This window comes from Populus alba, chromosome 15 (assembly GCF_005239225.2).
Source record: "Populus alba chromosome 15, ASM523922v2, whole genome shotgun sequence".
Lineage (NCBI taxonomy): Eukaryota > Viridiplantae > Streptophyta > Magnoliopsida > Malpighiales > Salicaceae > Populus > Populus alba.
This window is the reverse complement of record NC_133298.1, coordinates 12,775,698-12,789,028: the sequence shown is the minus strand read 5'-3', so window position 1 is coordinate 12,789,028 and position 13,331 is coordinate 12,775,698. Positions and strand designations below refer to the sequence as shown.

The following is a 13,331-nucleotide window of genomic DNA, read 5'->3' as shown; positions in this document are numbered from 1 at the left end:
TAGGCTTAAAATTATTTGAACATAACATAAGACAATGAAATTGAAAGAAAAGTAACAAAAACAAACAATTGTTAAAGACAAAAAAAAAAATTCATTCTAAGAGCACTTTAAAAGTCTATATGGTTGGCGTCACGAATGAAAGGATGTCCATTTTAAATATATGATTCCATCATGACTAAAATCAAATTCTTATCCATGATCCAAAAGAAAAAGAGTGAGCAATTGACACTAAGCAGAGTCACCTGTATCACAACATAATATAATCATATTGCTTTTAAAAGCATGTTTGTTTGGAAACTATTTTTATTTTTTTAAAATTATTTTAATATGTTGATGTTAAAAATAAATTTTAAAATATATAAAAATTATTTTAATATATTTTAAAATAAAAAATATTTTAAAAAAAATATTTTGAAAAATAATTGCTAAACGTTACTTAAAATAATATTTGATTTTTGATTTTTGAATTTTTTAATAAAATTTTTGAATTAATATTTTTTAAAATATTTTACGTTAAAAATAAAAAAAATTATATAAAAAATATATTTTATAAAATTGTATATATATATATATATTTGTATTTTTAAAAAACTTTTACCACATTTTTTAACATGTGACGAGTACAGCGTGGCGCGCATGCACCACCAGCCTCCCTCTTTCATCAACGCGGCACCCTTTGCTCTCTCACGAGTCATCCATCACCTAGCACCCTAATTGTATCGCTACTCATCAACGGCTCTTATTGCACACACCTCTAAACAGCGCGTGAACTTATTGTGTCATTTGAAGGAGGGGTTGAGATGTAATCCCATACCATCCTTCAAAAATAAGGAAGCCGTGACCCTGCACAGTGAACACTTGTTCCCGAAGTAAAAGCACGATGCCATTGGCTTTTATTTTAAGGATTTATTCAGTGTATGCGCGACAACGGTAAGCCCTCACTTTTACTGTCAGAGATTCCAATCAATCGGTAGTCACGGGGATGTTAGGAATATTAAGATGAGCGCTATTGCAGAGGATAAAAAACTGTTGTTTTATCCATATTTATTTTACAAATTTGGTGCGCCTGGTTTTTGGTAAACTAGTTTTGGTAATTATAGATTCATTAATAACTTCTACCCTCATAGTTTGAAGCTTACTAATATTAGTCCTATTAGGCTTAAATAGCTGTAATTTCACCCCTGGGATACAAGGTTGCAATACTCTATTGTACTTGCAACACTAGAGAAGTTCTAGTACATTTATTATAATATAATTATAAAATATTAATGTTTAAAAGATAATTCACACACACTAAATATATATAACACAATGTTTAATTAATCTTAATATAATTTTATTTTAAATTAAGCATACTAAACATTTCATTATCTAGTTACAACTATAATCACAACATTAATTCATGTAGTCAATGATTAGAAATAACATATTTTTAATTTTAATAATGTTTTTATTTTATTTTTTCTATTTTTATATCATCTATTTCTTAAAATACCCTATAAATATTGTAATATCTAAAAAAAGCCTTTAAAATTTCTTAAGCCATTTAATGGTTAGGGGCAATATTGGAATCTGATGCAACTAGAAGATTCATATTGATAATATTTGAAATACAGGGGTGAAAGTAGAATGTTGAAGAATCTATAAGGGCAAAATTGAAGTTTAATCCTAGGTTTCTGTTTTTGTATTTTTTTTAAAAATAGTTCAGTACTGAGTCACAGTACAGAGAGTAAAGACGAGAGAGAGAGAGAGAGAGAGAGGGAGAGGGAGAGGGAGAGAGAGCAAAGCAAAGCAAAGGAAAACAAAGCAAAAGAAAAAAGAATAAGCAGCAGCAGCAGCAGCTTTTGATAGATCACAGAGGCATCTGTCTTTCCATTATTCTCAAGCTCTCTATACTCACTGACGGACGGTACTTACTCTCTCATTTTTTTGTTTATTATTTTGGTTTTTGATTTTGTAAATGAAGCTGAGATTGTTGTTGTTCGTAAATGGTAATGTTTTGATGCATTAAGGAAAGGGAATGATAGATTTGTGGTCTTAAAAGAAGCACATTTGTCAGGTAACTTACAGATCTGGTTCATATCCACCTCCTTTTGCTTTTCTAATTTTTATTTTTCCTTAGAACACAACTAGTCTGGTTCGAGTGTTTTGCGAGTGTGTTTTCTTGTTAGAAAAAAATAAATTAAAAAGAAAAGGAAAGGATTATGTTTTCTCCGAGTTTGCAGTTTATAAATGCTTGACACGTGGCGGATGCAGGGGTTTCTGCTCCTGTTTATCCAGCTGCTATGGGAAGAAAGTCACCTGCAAAATGGATCAAGACTGTTTTGTTTGGAAAGAAGTCTTCCAAATCTTTCACTGTGAAAGGAAGGGAGGTAATAATTAGTACCCAGTTACTCCTTGTTAATATCATATTGCCTGCCTTAAGTTTCGCAACCTTTGATTCAATCATCTATCATGCAATTAGTTTGGAAGAAAAAAAAAGAGAAGATAATGTTGGTACAACTTCAGCTTTACATGGTTTCGTGTAATTATTATTAGTATTATTATTTTTTGGTCTCAACTCTTGATCATTGCTATAACTTGACTCTTGATGCTCGCTGTGTTGTTCCCATTAAGGCGAACATTCTTGGTAACAATATTGTACTCCAAAAGACAAGCTCTTGTATCCGGACAAAATTGTACCTACTAATTCTGCTTCTGAACTTTGATCGCCATGTGCAGAGACCCGCAAATGAGAAAGAGACATTGGTTGCTGTCAGGGCCGTGGAAGCGGATGTGACCTCAGTTCCTCCTGTGGTCATGCAGACAACAACCCCTGCTAGCACTAATATCATTGAAAGGATGTTAGAACCAGAGAGCAGGGAAACTACAGAATTATCACATGATGGGGGTATATTGTCAACTGGAAATCAAGATGCAAATTATTCTCAAGTATACACTCTGGATGATGCACCATCGAGTGCTGAAAAAATAAGGCTTGATGAAGCTGCAACAATGGCACAAGCTGCATTTAAGGGTTACTTGGTAATTTTTCTGTTATTTTATTATTACTGTTGTGGATATTTAACTAAGTTGTCGTAACATTATTAAAATTACTTCTCTTGCTTTTGGTAATGGTTGTGTGGCATCTGTTTTTATGCTTTTGTTTCACCTACTGCACAAACACCATTGCCTTAAAATTAGATACAGTTTTATATGGATCATTTTCTTTGGCTTATCATTTTGTTCTTATGGGTCTTCATTTTGCTTAAAAAAAAGTTATCGAATCTTGTAAAGTTAGCCTGGCGGTGAAGCATTACATTGCAGTGTGCAGATAGGCGCGTAACTTGTGGCCACCCTCATGGACTTTAGGGTCAGGCACATAGGTGCATGAATGGTGGCCATCTTCATGTACCTTTAGGGTCAGACTGACTAGGTACCAGGTATGCAGGGTTGACTCAACTGCCTGCGGTTGTCCTAGTCCAAGCCCAAAGGTTGATGGCTAATTTGTGGCCTTCAGGGAGTTAGTTCGGGTCTATATGCATTGTTCTCATGCCCCTAATGTGGTGTAGCTAGCATGAGGGTGGCATTAACTAAATCTCTAATTGCTGAAATGAATCTTAGTTGATCTTCTATCCATTTCTTGTTGTAGCTGTTGCAATATATCTTTTGCTATTTCCTGACACAGCATGTCAAATCATGTTTTGTAGAGGTTATACAATCACTGATATAAGTTTATTTTGTGAAGGCTCGTCGGGCATATCGGGCTCTTAAAGGCATAGTAAGGCTTCAAGCTCTTATCCGTGGACACTTGGTTAGAAGGCAAGCTGTTGCTACTCTCTGCTGTGTGCTGGGAGTTGTCAAGTTACAGGCACTTGTGCGAGGAAGAATGGTTAGGAATTCAGAGATTGGCAATGAGGTTCATAAAATATGTAGCCTAGTGAAGCCACCGGTAAATTCTTGAAAAACCAAACCAACAATCACTCATCTTTCCTTGTGCAATCATTGGGAAAATGTCTTTCCTCTTGGCTTATTCGAGTGCCTCTTTTAGAATAATCTGATATTTGAGTCAAGTATATGAATTTAGTTTTCCTTCTTTTTGCACTTTTGGTGGACTTGTGGCACTTCCAAGTGGCGTGGGACTGTAGTGTAAACTCAGAATTAAAACTTCGTTCTTAAAGAATGTCTACGAATAGCAATAACAAATAATCAGCCTTATTGTCTAAGAATTTAGACCATCAAACAATTTATTATTGTCAGGTTTCATCCATTATCAAGGCTACCAAAATTTCAGGGTTTCAGTTTTGTTTATTGTCAAGTGCTATACTGTGGAAGTCTTAGATGAGATTTTTGGACCCATGCATTCCCTGAAAAGTGAATACAAGTATGATTCTTTTTTGTTGCAGTTCTTCCAAAAGTAGTAAATTTAACTAGTTTTAAAGAAAATACACAAGGTTAAGTAAACATATTGTCATTCAATGTCTTTCTGAATCATATTGCTTACTGTAGTTCTGAATAACAATTGTCTTTGAGTCTCCAATTCTTTTTATTTACTTATGTGTCTTGTAACTAGTCAGGTTATATTGTTGATTGTTTTGCTTGTTCGATTTTCATCATTAATTCTGCTTTCACTCGTGTATCAGAAGGGCACCCTTGCAGATTCTAATGGAGCTGTTATCCAAACAGCCAAGCTGTCATCGAATGCTTTTGTTCGCAAGGTATGGATAGAACAATGATTTGGTTGTATTACATTACATAGTGGCTTAATTTTGTACAGAAGAAGCCTCTCTAGAAGGAAAAATTAAGAAAAGCCCCAGGATGTGCATTCTATGTGTTTATGATTTTATTTATTTGTTTATCATTCCACTGATAAAAAAGCTCCTTTTGATTATAAATAGAATCAACAAAAACCTTAATGAAACGAGATATTGTTAGGACTAATGTGAGTGCTTATTTGGCTTCATGAAACAACCCAGACTATTCTCTAGGAGAAAAAAGAACAACCACCATGGAAAGTTTAACGCAAGGAACTGTGATTTGATTATATTTATTGTTTTACTTCTGATATGTAAAGCATAAAAATCTGCGTACATAAGCACCAAGGGGGTACCAGCCATTGATCAAATGCAACAGAAAATTCCAAATTCTTTTTCCTATATATCATATGAACTACATTTAATTAATGCATAAAACTAAGAACTCATCAATAGTGAAAAACCATCCAGTAGGCCTTGGTTTATAGTTCTAACTTCTAAATAAAAAATCCTTTAGAGGGCTGGGAGTTTATTCTCCCCCTTCAACTCATCTTTCCTTTTGCTCTCCACAAAATCCAAAATATTACTATAGATATAAAATCCCTTATTTCTTATTTTCCTGTAATAAAAAAAGCCACAATCTCTTCTTGGCCTAGCATTATGATCTTGATTTGCTGAACCACATCTTTTTGTGATCTTATAAAGATATTGAAGAAATGGTTTTCAATATTTTCATGAGTTACTCGTAGTCATGATTGACAATCACACAATTAGATTTCATATGTATTTCTGTTAATCTGTGTTCTCTCATAAAGGAAGTTTTTAGGGAAGAAATCTTAATAAGAGGGATACCTATCCTAAAAATTCAATTGTTTGATGTTTGCAAAATTTGGTAATTCAGACATATTCTTTAGTGATAAGAAATGCCATGAATATCATCATTTTGGCCTGTTTTATGAGACCCCGAAGGAACAGTTCACTCCAGTCTTTTGTATATGATAAAGGGACAGGTGTTGCATCTTCCATGTAACTTGGTTCTATGTGCGTGCAGAGCTTTCTGCATGTAAAAATGAAATAAACATGAAAGGTTCTGCAAGAGTATTTGTGGTGCTTGCACAGGGATTGGGGAATTTAGCTGTTATCAGTTAGAAAATATGCATGGATTTAAACAACCCTTTCCATTTGTGGTGCCTGCACTGGGATCAAGGATATTTAGTAGTTATCAATTAGAAAACATGCATGATTTTTAATAACAACCCTTTCCATTTGATATCTGATGGGACTGTTTCTCCAGCTTCTTGCTTCATCACCTACCGTGATGCCTTTGCGACTCCCCTATGATTCTGTGGAGCCAAACTCGGTTGCAAACTGGTTAGAATGCTGGACAGCATCCCGTTTCTGGAAACCAGTTCCCCAAGCAAAGAAAATTCCTTATTCAAAAACTCTGAGAAAGCATAGTAATGGTCAAATAGTGGAAGCTGAAACTGGTAGGCCGAAGCGCAGTGTTCGGAGGGTCCCCGCAGCAAATCTTGATAGTACCTCGGTACAAGCAACCTCTGAATTTGAGAAACCCAAGCGCAATCAGAGGAAAGTTTCAAGCCATCCAGCTGATTCAGTGCAGGAAAGTCCACAAATTGAGCTTGAAAAGGTAAAACGCAACTTACGAAAGGTTAATAACCTTGTGGTAGAAAACTCTGCTCATTCAGAGGTTGAAATTGAAAAGCCAAATCAAACTCTGGAAAAGGTATCTGGCACTTCAGGTGAAAATGTTTTGGGATGGAGTTCGAGTAATTCTGCTGAGAAGATGAAGAAAGAAACTACCATCACAACATCCACTGTGCTTGATGTGGTGAAGAATGAACCAAACTTGATGGACACGTTGCCTGATGCAGAGACTGCTGAAGAGCCTTTAGAAATGATCAAGGCATTGGAATCATCACATGAAGATCAAGCTGTAGTAGAATCTAAAGCTTCAGTCGATACTGGTGGTAAAGGTGAGAATACTCCTCAGCTAAATGGGCAGTCCAAACACAAGGATGATCCAACAATCAATGAAAATCACAAAACTGCAAAGAAAGCTTCAGTTGCAGTGAAGCCAGAACGAGCTGAGAATGGGATACAGAGCAGTCCTACCCTCCCTAGCTATATGGCAGCAACTGAATCTGCAAAGGCAAAACTGAGAGCACAAGGTTCCCCAAGATTTAGCCAAGATGGGGTTGAGAAAAATAATGTCACCCGGCGACATTCTCTGCCATCTTCAACTAATAGCAAAATCAGCTCTGAGTCCCCGAGGACACAAAGAGCAGTTCATGGTAGTGGCAAAGGAGGGAACAAGAGCGATAGGTCTTTATTATCATCGAGAGATGGAAATGGTAAAATGTTTGCTTGCCCCTAAAATCAACTAGTCTTGTTTTTGAATGGATGCATACTTGATTTAGTAGTGAAAATAATTGAGCAATTGTTGTGCAAGTTTTAGCTGCCAAGCATTGTAGTTACTTATAAGGATCAATCAGCTTGTATCTGTCATGTTTCAATGCTCCAAGTCTCCTTAAAATCTAATATCGTGTGAAAGTTTATCTTGTCACTTTTAGACGATATTTCAATTGAGTAAATGTTCAATTTGTTATCAGAATCACTAATTAGAACTGTTTTCTATTTGACATGAGCAATTCACCTTCTTGTAAACTTTAAGAGCTGAATTTTGTTGTACAATATGAACTTGACTAAGCTGTTCTTCCTTTTTTTTTTTTTTTTTTTTTTTTTTTTTTTTTCCGGTTATGCAGTGAAGGGTACCCAACCAGAGTGGAGGAGGTGATTGCGGAACATCTCCACCTTTCAAGGAGATAGCATAAGGTCTCTTGTTTCATCTGTGGTTTATCTTATTACATCTTTGGTGCAAGATCATGTTGTAACAGTGTGTTGGCTCTGAATTCTCTAGTCTTCTGCCGTGGCTGTTTGTGAGTGAATGAATGTACATCATAGGTTTTTTAATTTTCACTCTGCAAAGAATCTTGCATTATTTTCTAATTTGAGCTTTGCTTTGGACATGATTTTGGGTGGTTCATAGTGTAATTTTTCTGTTGATTTTTTTTCTGCTAAAGGCCTCTGTTAGAAAATCTCCAGTCGATGCCTCTATCTTCTTGTGAAATGATAGTGAAGATGAAAACAATCTCATGTTGCTCAAAAATAAAATCAATGCCCGTGGAATAAATCCAAAATATTCGCGAAGGATTAAATACAAATAAGATAAACAAAAAACGAATATACTGCCTACCCACCAGTGTGTTACAAATAAATAACGCAGGATTCAAATATATATATAAATATAGGAGCCGTCCGCAAAGGATTTGCATTATCAAGATTGAGCAGCAATAATCTGATCGGAATCATAGACCAATCCATAAACTAGCCCTCTCCTCTGGCCTCCTAGTATGTTTGTTCTGGCCAGCAGTTGCGGTTCTGAAGGCAGCGGCTGAACATTATACGGCACAGGCATCTCAGCAGAGTGGCGAGAGATGCAGAGTGACCCTGAATCATCCTGCTCCCAGTATACTTCAACCATAGTGCCACCAGGACTCTCCGGCGAGCTTGTTTCTGGGACCCCTACAAATCTAGCTCCCACGGGTATCTGCATTTTCATTCAAGCTCAAAAATTACAATTGATTTTTGCTCGCTCCATAAATGAAAAAATGACACGAGCTGTGCCTACCTGAACCGACTTTCCAGAAGTCAAGTCCAGAGTAACCATCTTCCCCTCAGCTGCAGCACTTTCTAATTCTGCTTTCTTGGCAATGTTCAAGAAGACCTCTTCAAGAGTTGCAAGGCCAAGCTGGATGTCTGATACGTTGAATTCTCTCTGTCTAGCTTGAAGCTCCGCGAAGAAATTCTGTTGAGGAATTTGAATGCAAAGAGGAAATGAAAAAAATATAGTAAGAGTTGGAGAATGCCTTAGCGATGGAGAAGGTAAAAAGAAGTTGCATAAGCTTCAGAGTATCTTCATAGAGATGTACACTTGTGCTGATGAAAATGGTTAGTAAATTGAGAAATCTGAAATGCTGAAGGAAAAACAATGGTGGGAATGAGGAAACAAATTAGGATTCTCAGAATTGCTTGCCTTTAAAATGCTCTCTTTATCATGAGGAATGACAAAAGTCAAGAAGGATCTGGTCTCCTCTGTTGGTGTTACATCCAAATGCTGTGAAAAACAAAATCAGAAAAAAAAAATAAAAAATGATTCTGGAATTTAAATGAACCTGTTGAATTAGGTCAAGCGTTCAACATACAGATTTGAAGAACTTCTTCACAGCCTCGTGATGAACTGACGAAGTATCTACTGGCGTGCGGGCAGGAGTATGTCCACCATTGGTATCGCCAAATCTCACATTAGCAATAAAACCAGTGCCGAACTTAGACTTCAACCTGATGGAGTTTCCGATGCATCGGAGCCTCCCCTTGGCCATAATTCCTATACGGTCACTTAGAATGTCAGCCTCTTCCATCGAATGAGTTGTAAGAACAATGGCGCGACCTTTCTTTGTGTTCTGTATGATATCCCAGACATGCCTTCTTGATATTGGGTCCATACCAGTAGTCTGCAGATCAAAAAGAAGTCAAATAAATTGATACTTCTACGAAGAGATCAAATGAATGTATTTATGACTCGAAGTATCTGAATCTCCATACCGGTTCATCCAAAATGATCAACTTCGGGTCACCAAGAAGGGATATTGCAACACTCAGACGGCGCCTCATTCCTCCACTGTAACTCCTGGCTCTTACTTTGGCTGATTCGGTTAGTTTCACCTGCGCCAACGATTCTCGAGCAACCTGCAGTCCATGAAAAGGACAGACGATGGTTATTTAGAACGTTTAAGTGAGAAGAACCAACCGGAAGATCAGGATGACTGGTTGAGGTTTCAGGTTCATATATCACATACCGATTTGATTGAAGCCGGGGGGAGACCTTTAATGCTCGCAAAGAGTTCAAGGTGTTCTTCACCAGACAACGCATCCCAGAGAATGTCGAACTATAAAAAGATGCTAGGATTTTAGTCTCGATAGACCAATTAGCAAATAGCTCATGGGGGCATGCTTACAAACTGTTGAGAATATGCAGAGAGCTCACCTGTGGACAGACTCCTATGATTTTCCGAATGCCTGACATGCCAACCGTGCTTCGAACGGAATGTCCATAAACCAAGGCTGTTTAAGCAAAGTAGCTATTTAAGTGAACTTCCAAGGCAGTTTCAATGTAATTGTGATTGTGAAATGAGAGTATATTACCATCTCCGCCGGTCACAGGTGTTATGCCGGTCAGGCAATTGATTGTTGTAGTTTTTCCAGCACCATTGGGTCCAAGAAGACAGAACAACTGATCCTTCGTGAAGTTGACCCACAAGTCCTGCAGGTAAAATTAGCTAGGATCGGAACAGGAAAGAAGAAAACGAGGGAGATTTCTTCTGCCCTCTCAAACTAAGCTGGCAAGGAATTGCTTACCCTAACAGCATGGTAAGGTGAAGTCTTCTTGCATTTGAAACAACCAATATGTGTGGCCCCAGGATACGTCTTTCCAAGTCCACGTATCTGAACTGCAATATCTGGGTTGACTGTACCGTCTCTTGCATCATTTTTGACGACGTTCTCCTCTTCAAGCACATCTTCATCATCTGGAACAATATGCTCTTGCTGCGGGATATCAGTTATGCAACTACACATGCCACCCTCTGGGACAATAGAGGAAGAACACAGTCAGAATAAGACCTAGCTAGAGCTATGAGACATGGACTGAAGTAGAGTTCTCTTTTCCTTAATTACGTATCCTTGCTATCAATATATATATTATTAAGGAAAGAGACCATTACCTTCGACCTTGTCTCCACCTTTCCCTGTCCAATACCCGGGCTTGAAGAAGTAAAAGACAGATTTTCTCACACCAGATACATTTGGGAATATATTATCCAAGTAGATTGCCAAAGCAAACCAGAGAACGAACAGGCATATGAGCCATGTGTAAACATCATTCTGTCAAGGAAACATGAGTTACAAATAGCAATAGACAATGGAAGAAATTAAGAGTAAGAATATACAAACAAAAGGAGATGAAGATTAATTACGAGAGAACTGATGCAAAGGCACGAGTTCTCAGTAGAATGCATGATATTGTGGCCTCTTAGTCCACATTAATAATTGGTGTTTGTGTGTGCGTCGTTCGTGTTCTACTCAGGGTGAGCAAAGCGATTACATACAATTGTCATCACACAATCATTAACGTCAGGTGGACACTTTGATCGTCCTTTCCAGCTAATTCCGAGAGCTTCAGGAGTGCTACTTGCATCAGATAGCACATTTACTGCTTTTGCAAGAAGATTTGGTGGGAAGAATGACCAGATGATGCGCAAGAAAGCACTAATGCTTTTTTTGTATGGAAATCCAGCTATTGTAACAATCTGCAGTGACAAATGAGATCAATTACCACAACAAAACTCACAGTATTCCTGCATCAAAATCTCAAAGGGGTTTGTCTTAGAGACGGTCTTAGGTTAGGAGTAAATCTCATTTATAAAACATTTCCTATTCCTTGATTTTTAGTTGGGAAACCTGCCTGCGTCATAAAACCAACTATAAATATGGAGAAACCCATTGTTGTGCCTGAAGAGGCCTTGCTGATGAAGGTCGACAGCATGAAGGCAAAACCAATCTAGCATCACAAGTGAGAAAAGACAGTAAAAGGGTTAATATGAATAAGCTTGAATACTAAAAATACTAACACCAGCCTACAGATGAAGAAGAAGTTATCTTACCATGTTGACCTGGAAAAGGAAGAACACAAAGAACAGAACTCCGAAACTGTTTTTCTTGAAAAAATCAAACTGAAACATCATTCCAAAAAGAACCAGTAAGAGTGATGAAATAAACGTGATAATCCCCTCCCATATGATCCATGAGGTCCAATACGCAGATTCATAGAGACCAGTCATATTCATTGCCTGTGAAGAAGATGAAAATGAAGCAATAAATAGACTATAATTAGAATATAAAGAATACATCAACAATCTATAAGCTTGTTTAACTCTAGACAGCAGATCGCAAATACCTGGCGAAGCTTGAGCTCTTTCTCGGCCACCAAATTACTGATTTGCAACACAAATCCGAACATGGTGAATGCCAGGAAAAAGGCAGGTCCTACTGTAGCCACCGCAGAAAAGGTAGGTTTTGCAGGGTGTGCAAATTCCGTAAGGCCGACACTCCATGTAAAGGTTGGAACTGGACAATATCCACAGTTTCAGTCAAAAAAAAAAAAAAAAAACTGTTTGTTTCACATGATTTTATTAAAGAAAAGAAGGAAATTTGTGTATCTAAAACAATCTGGCAGATTAAAGATTTCAGACCTCCAATAATAGACCGAGCAATCTCACGCTCTGCTGCGATCTGAAGTGGAATTTGAAATTTGAAGGTGGGATCTTCATAATGGCCTCGCCGAACAATTGGAGTAGAGTTAGTCTGTAGACCATAGGTGATTAAACTGGGGCTTACATCCACAAAATGCAAAGCTCCTGGGACTTGCATAGGATTTCTAAAAAGCCAATCATCTACTTCCTCTGGTGTCTTGAATGATTTAACCTGCATACGAACAAAAAAAAAAAAAAAACAGATTGGATTACTTTGAATTCTTTTTCCTTCATAGCATTCCCGATTATGTCTAGTAACTGATAGTCCTATAACACAGAAAATCGAACCATCATAATCCAAGAGTAAAAACAATTATAACAAAAGAAATTCCCATTATATAACAACATCCTCTTCTTTCATTTTTCCAGAAACCCAGTTCAGATTACCATAGTATTTGTTTATTGTGACAATCACAAGTAAGTAAGAGAGAGAGAGAGATTTGGTTTTTGTAATGAGCTAGAACTCGATACCTTTCCAGAGGGAATTTGCCTATTAGGATTATTATTCATGATGGCTGTCACGATATTGCCGATTCTAGAACTATCATTTCCACTCCAAACGAAATCATAACAAGGCAGTTTAACGTAGAACTTTTCCTCACAAGGAGGGATGGGAGATTCCCACGTAGGCTGTGGATTCGTCACGGTTTTGTACCCTGTCGTTGCTTTTGAGCGAGAATCTGACGCCTTCTCGATACCGAACAACAAGAACATGAAGAAGAAAGAAGAGAAGAGCTGCAGGAACGTTGCACTCTTGTTTCTCCATGAAAGCAACAGGTTTTTCTTGAACAAAGCCTTAAATTGCTGGAACAGTAATGGAAATCCTTGTACCAGTTCCATGTTTTTCTTCTCTTCTCTTCTCTTTAATTTTCTCAAGTGAGACAGAGCCGGGGCTTAAAAAAGCGCGGTTCGAAGGTGGTGTCCAGGGCTATTTCTGTCCAGTGCTTGATAATAATCAGGCTTGCATTTTCCTGGAATTACAGAATGGGCCACTCTGACCGGACTTTACAAAAACAGGTTGAGGGTAAGGTGGGAAAATGAAAAAGGTAACTGCAACTGGGTTGTTCGACAATGCGTTCCCACAATGTGCTTTTAAGTATTTTTATTTTTTAATTATTTTTAAAAATTATTTTGATGTATTGATATAAAA

The 13,331-nt window shown here is 37.3% G+C and overlaps 2 protein-coding genes across 4 annotated transcripts; one reads left to right on the top strand and one right to left on the bottom strand.

The window, feature by feature from the left end:
- Window positions 1-1,728: 1,728 nt before the first annotated feature.
- LOC118033362 (protein IQ-DOMAIN 31) lies at window positions 1,729-7,780 on the top strand. 3 transcript variants are annotated; one of them, XM_035038316.2, is made up of 8 exons: window positions 1,729-1,909; window positions 2,013-2,059; window positions 2,257-2,372; window positions 2,722-3,024; window positions 3,728-3,931; window positions 4,623-4,697; window positions 6,028-7,105; window positions 7,517-7,780. In XM_035038316.2, exons 3-8 carry the CDS (start codon window positions 2,286-2,288, stop codon window positions 7,546-7,548), a joined length of 1,779 nt encoding a protein of 592 aa, XP_034894207.1. In that variant the 5' UTR covers window positions 1,729-1,909; window positions 2,013-2,059; window positions 2,257-2,285; the 3' UTR covers window positions 7,549-7,780. The 3 variants fall into 3 exon arrangements, with proteins under 3 accessions (XP_034894207.1, XP_034894208.1, XP_073260959.1); XM_035038317.2 differs by having other exon boundaries at window positions 2,226-2,372; XM_073404858.1 differs by lacking the exon at window positions 2,013-2,059.
- Window positions 7,781-7,920: 140 nt separating this feature from the next.
- LOC118033363 (ABC transporter A family member 2) lies at window positions 7,921-13,058 on the bottom strand. The gene is made up of 16 exons (XM_035038318.2): window positions 12,653-13,058; window positions 12,122-12,353; window positions 11,827-11,996; window positions 11,534-11,719; window positions 11,335-11,430; window positions 10,979-11,179; window positions 10,595-10,754; window positions 10,230-10,456; window positions 10,017-10,134; window positions 9,859-9,935; window positions 9,671-9,760; window positions 9,417-9,560; window positions 9,017-9,325; window positions 8,848-8,928; window positions 8,443-8,619; window positions 7,921-8,361 (listed from the first exon to the last, which is right to left on the bottom strand). The coding sequence occupies exons 1-16, from the start codon at window positions 13,019-13,021 to the stop codon at window positions 8,089-8,091; spliced, it is 2,910 nt and encodes a 969-aa protein (XP_034894209.1). The 5' UTR covers window positions 13,022-13,058; the 3' UTR covers window positions 7,921-8,088.
- Window positions 13,059-13,331: the final 273 nt, after the last annotated feature.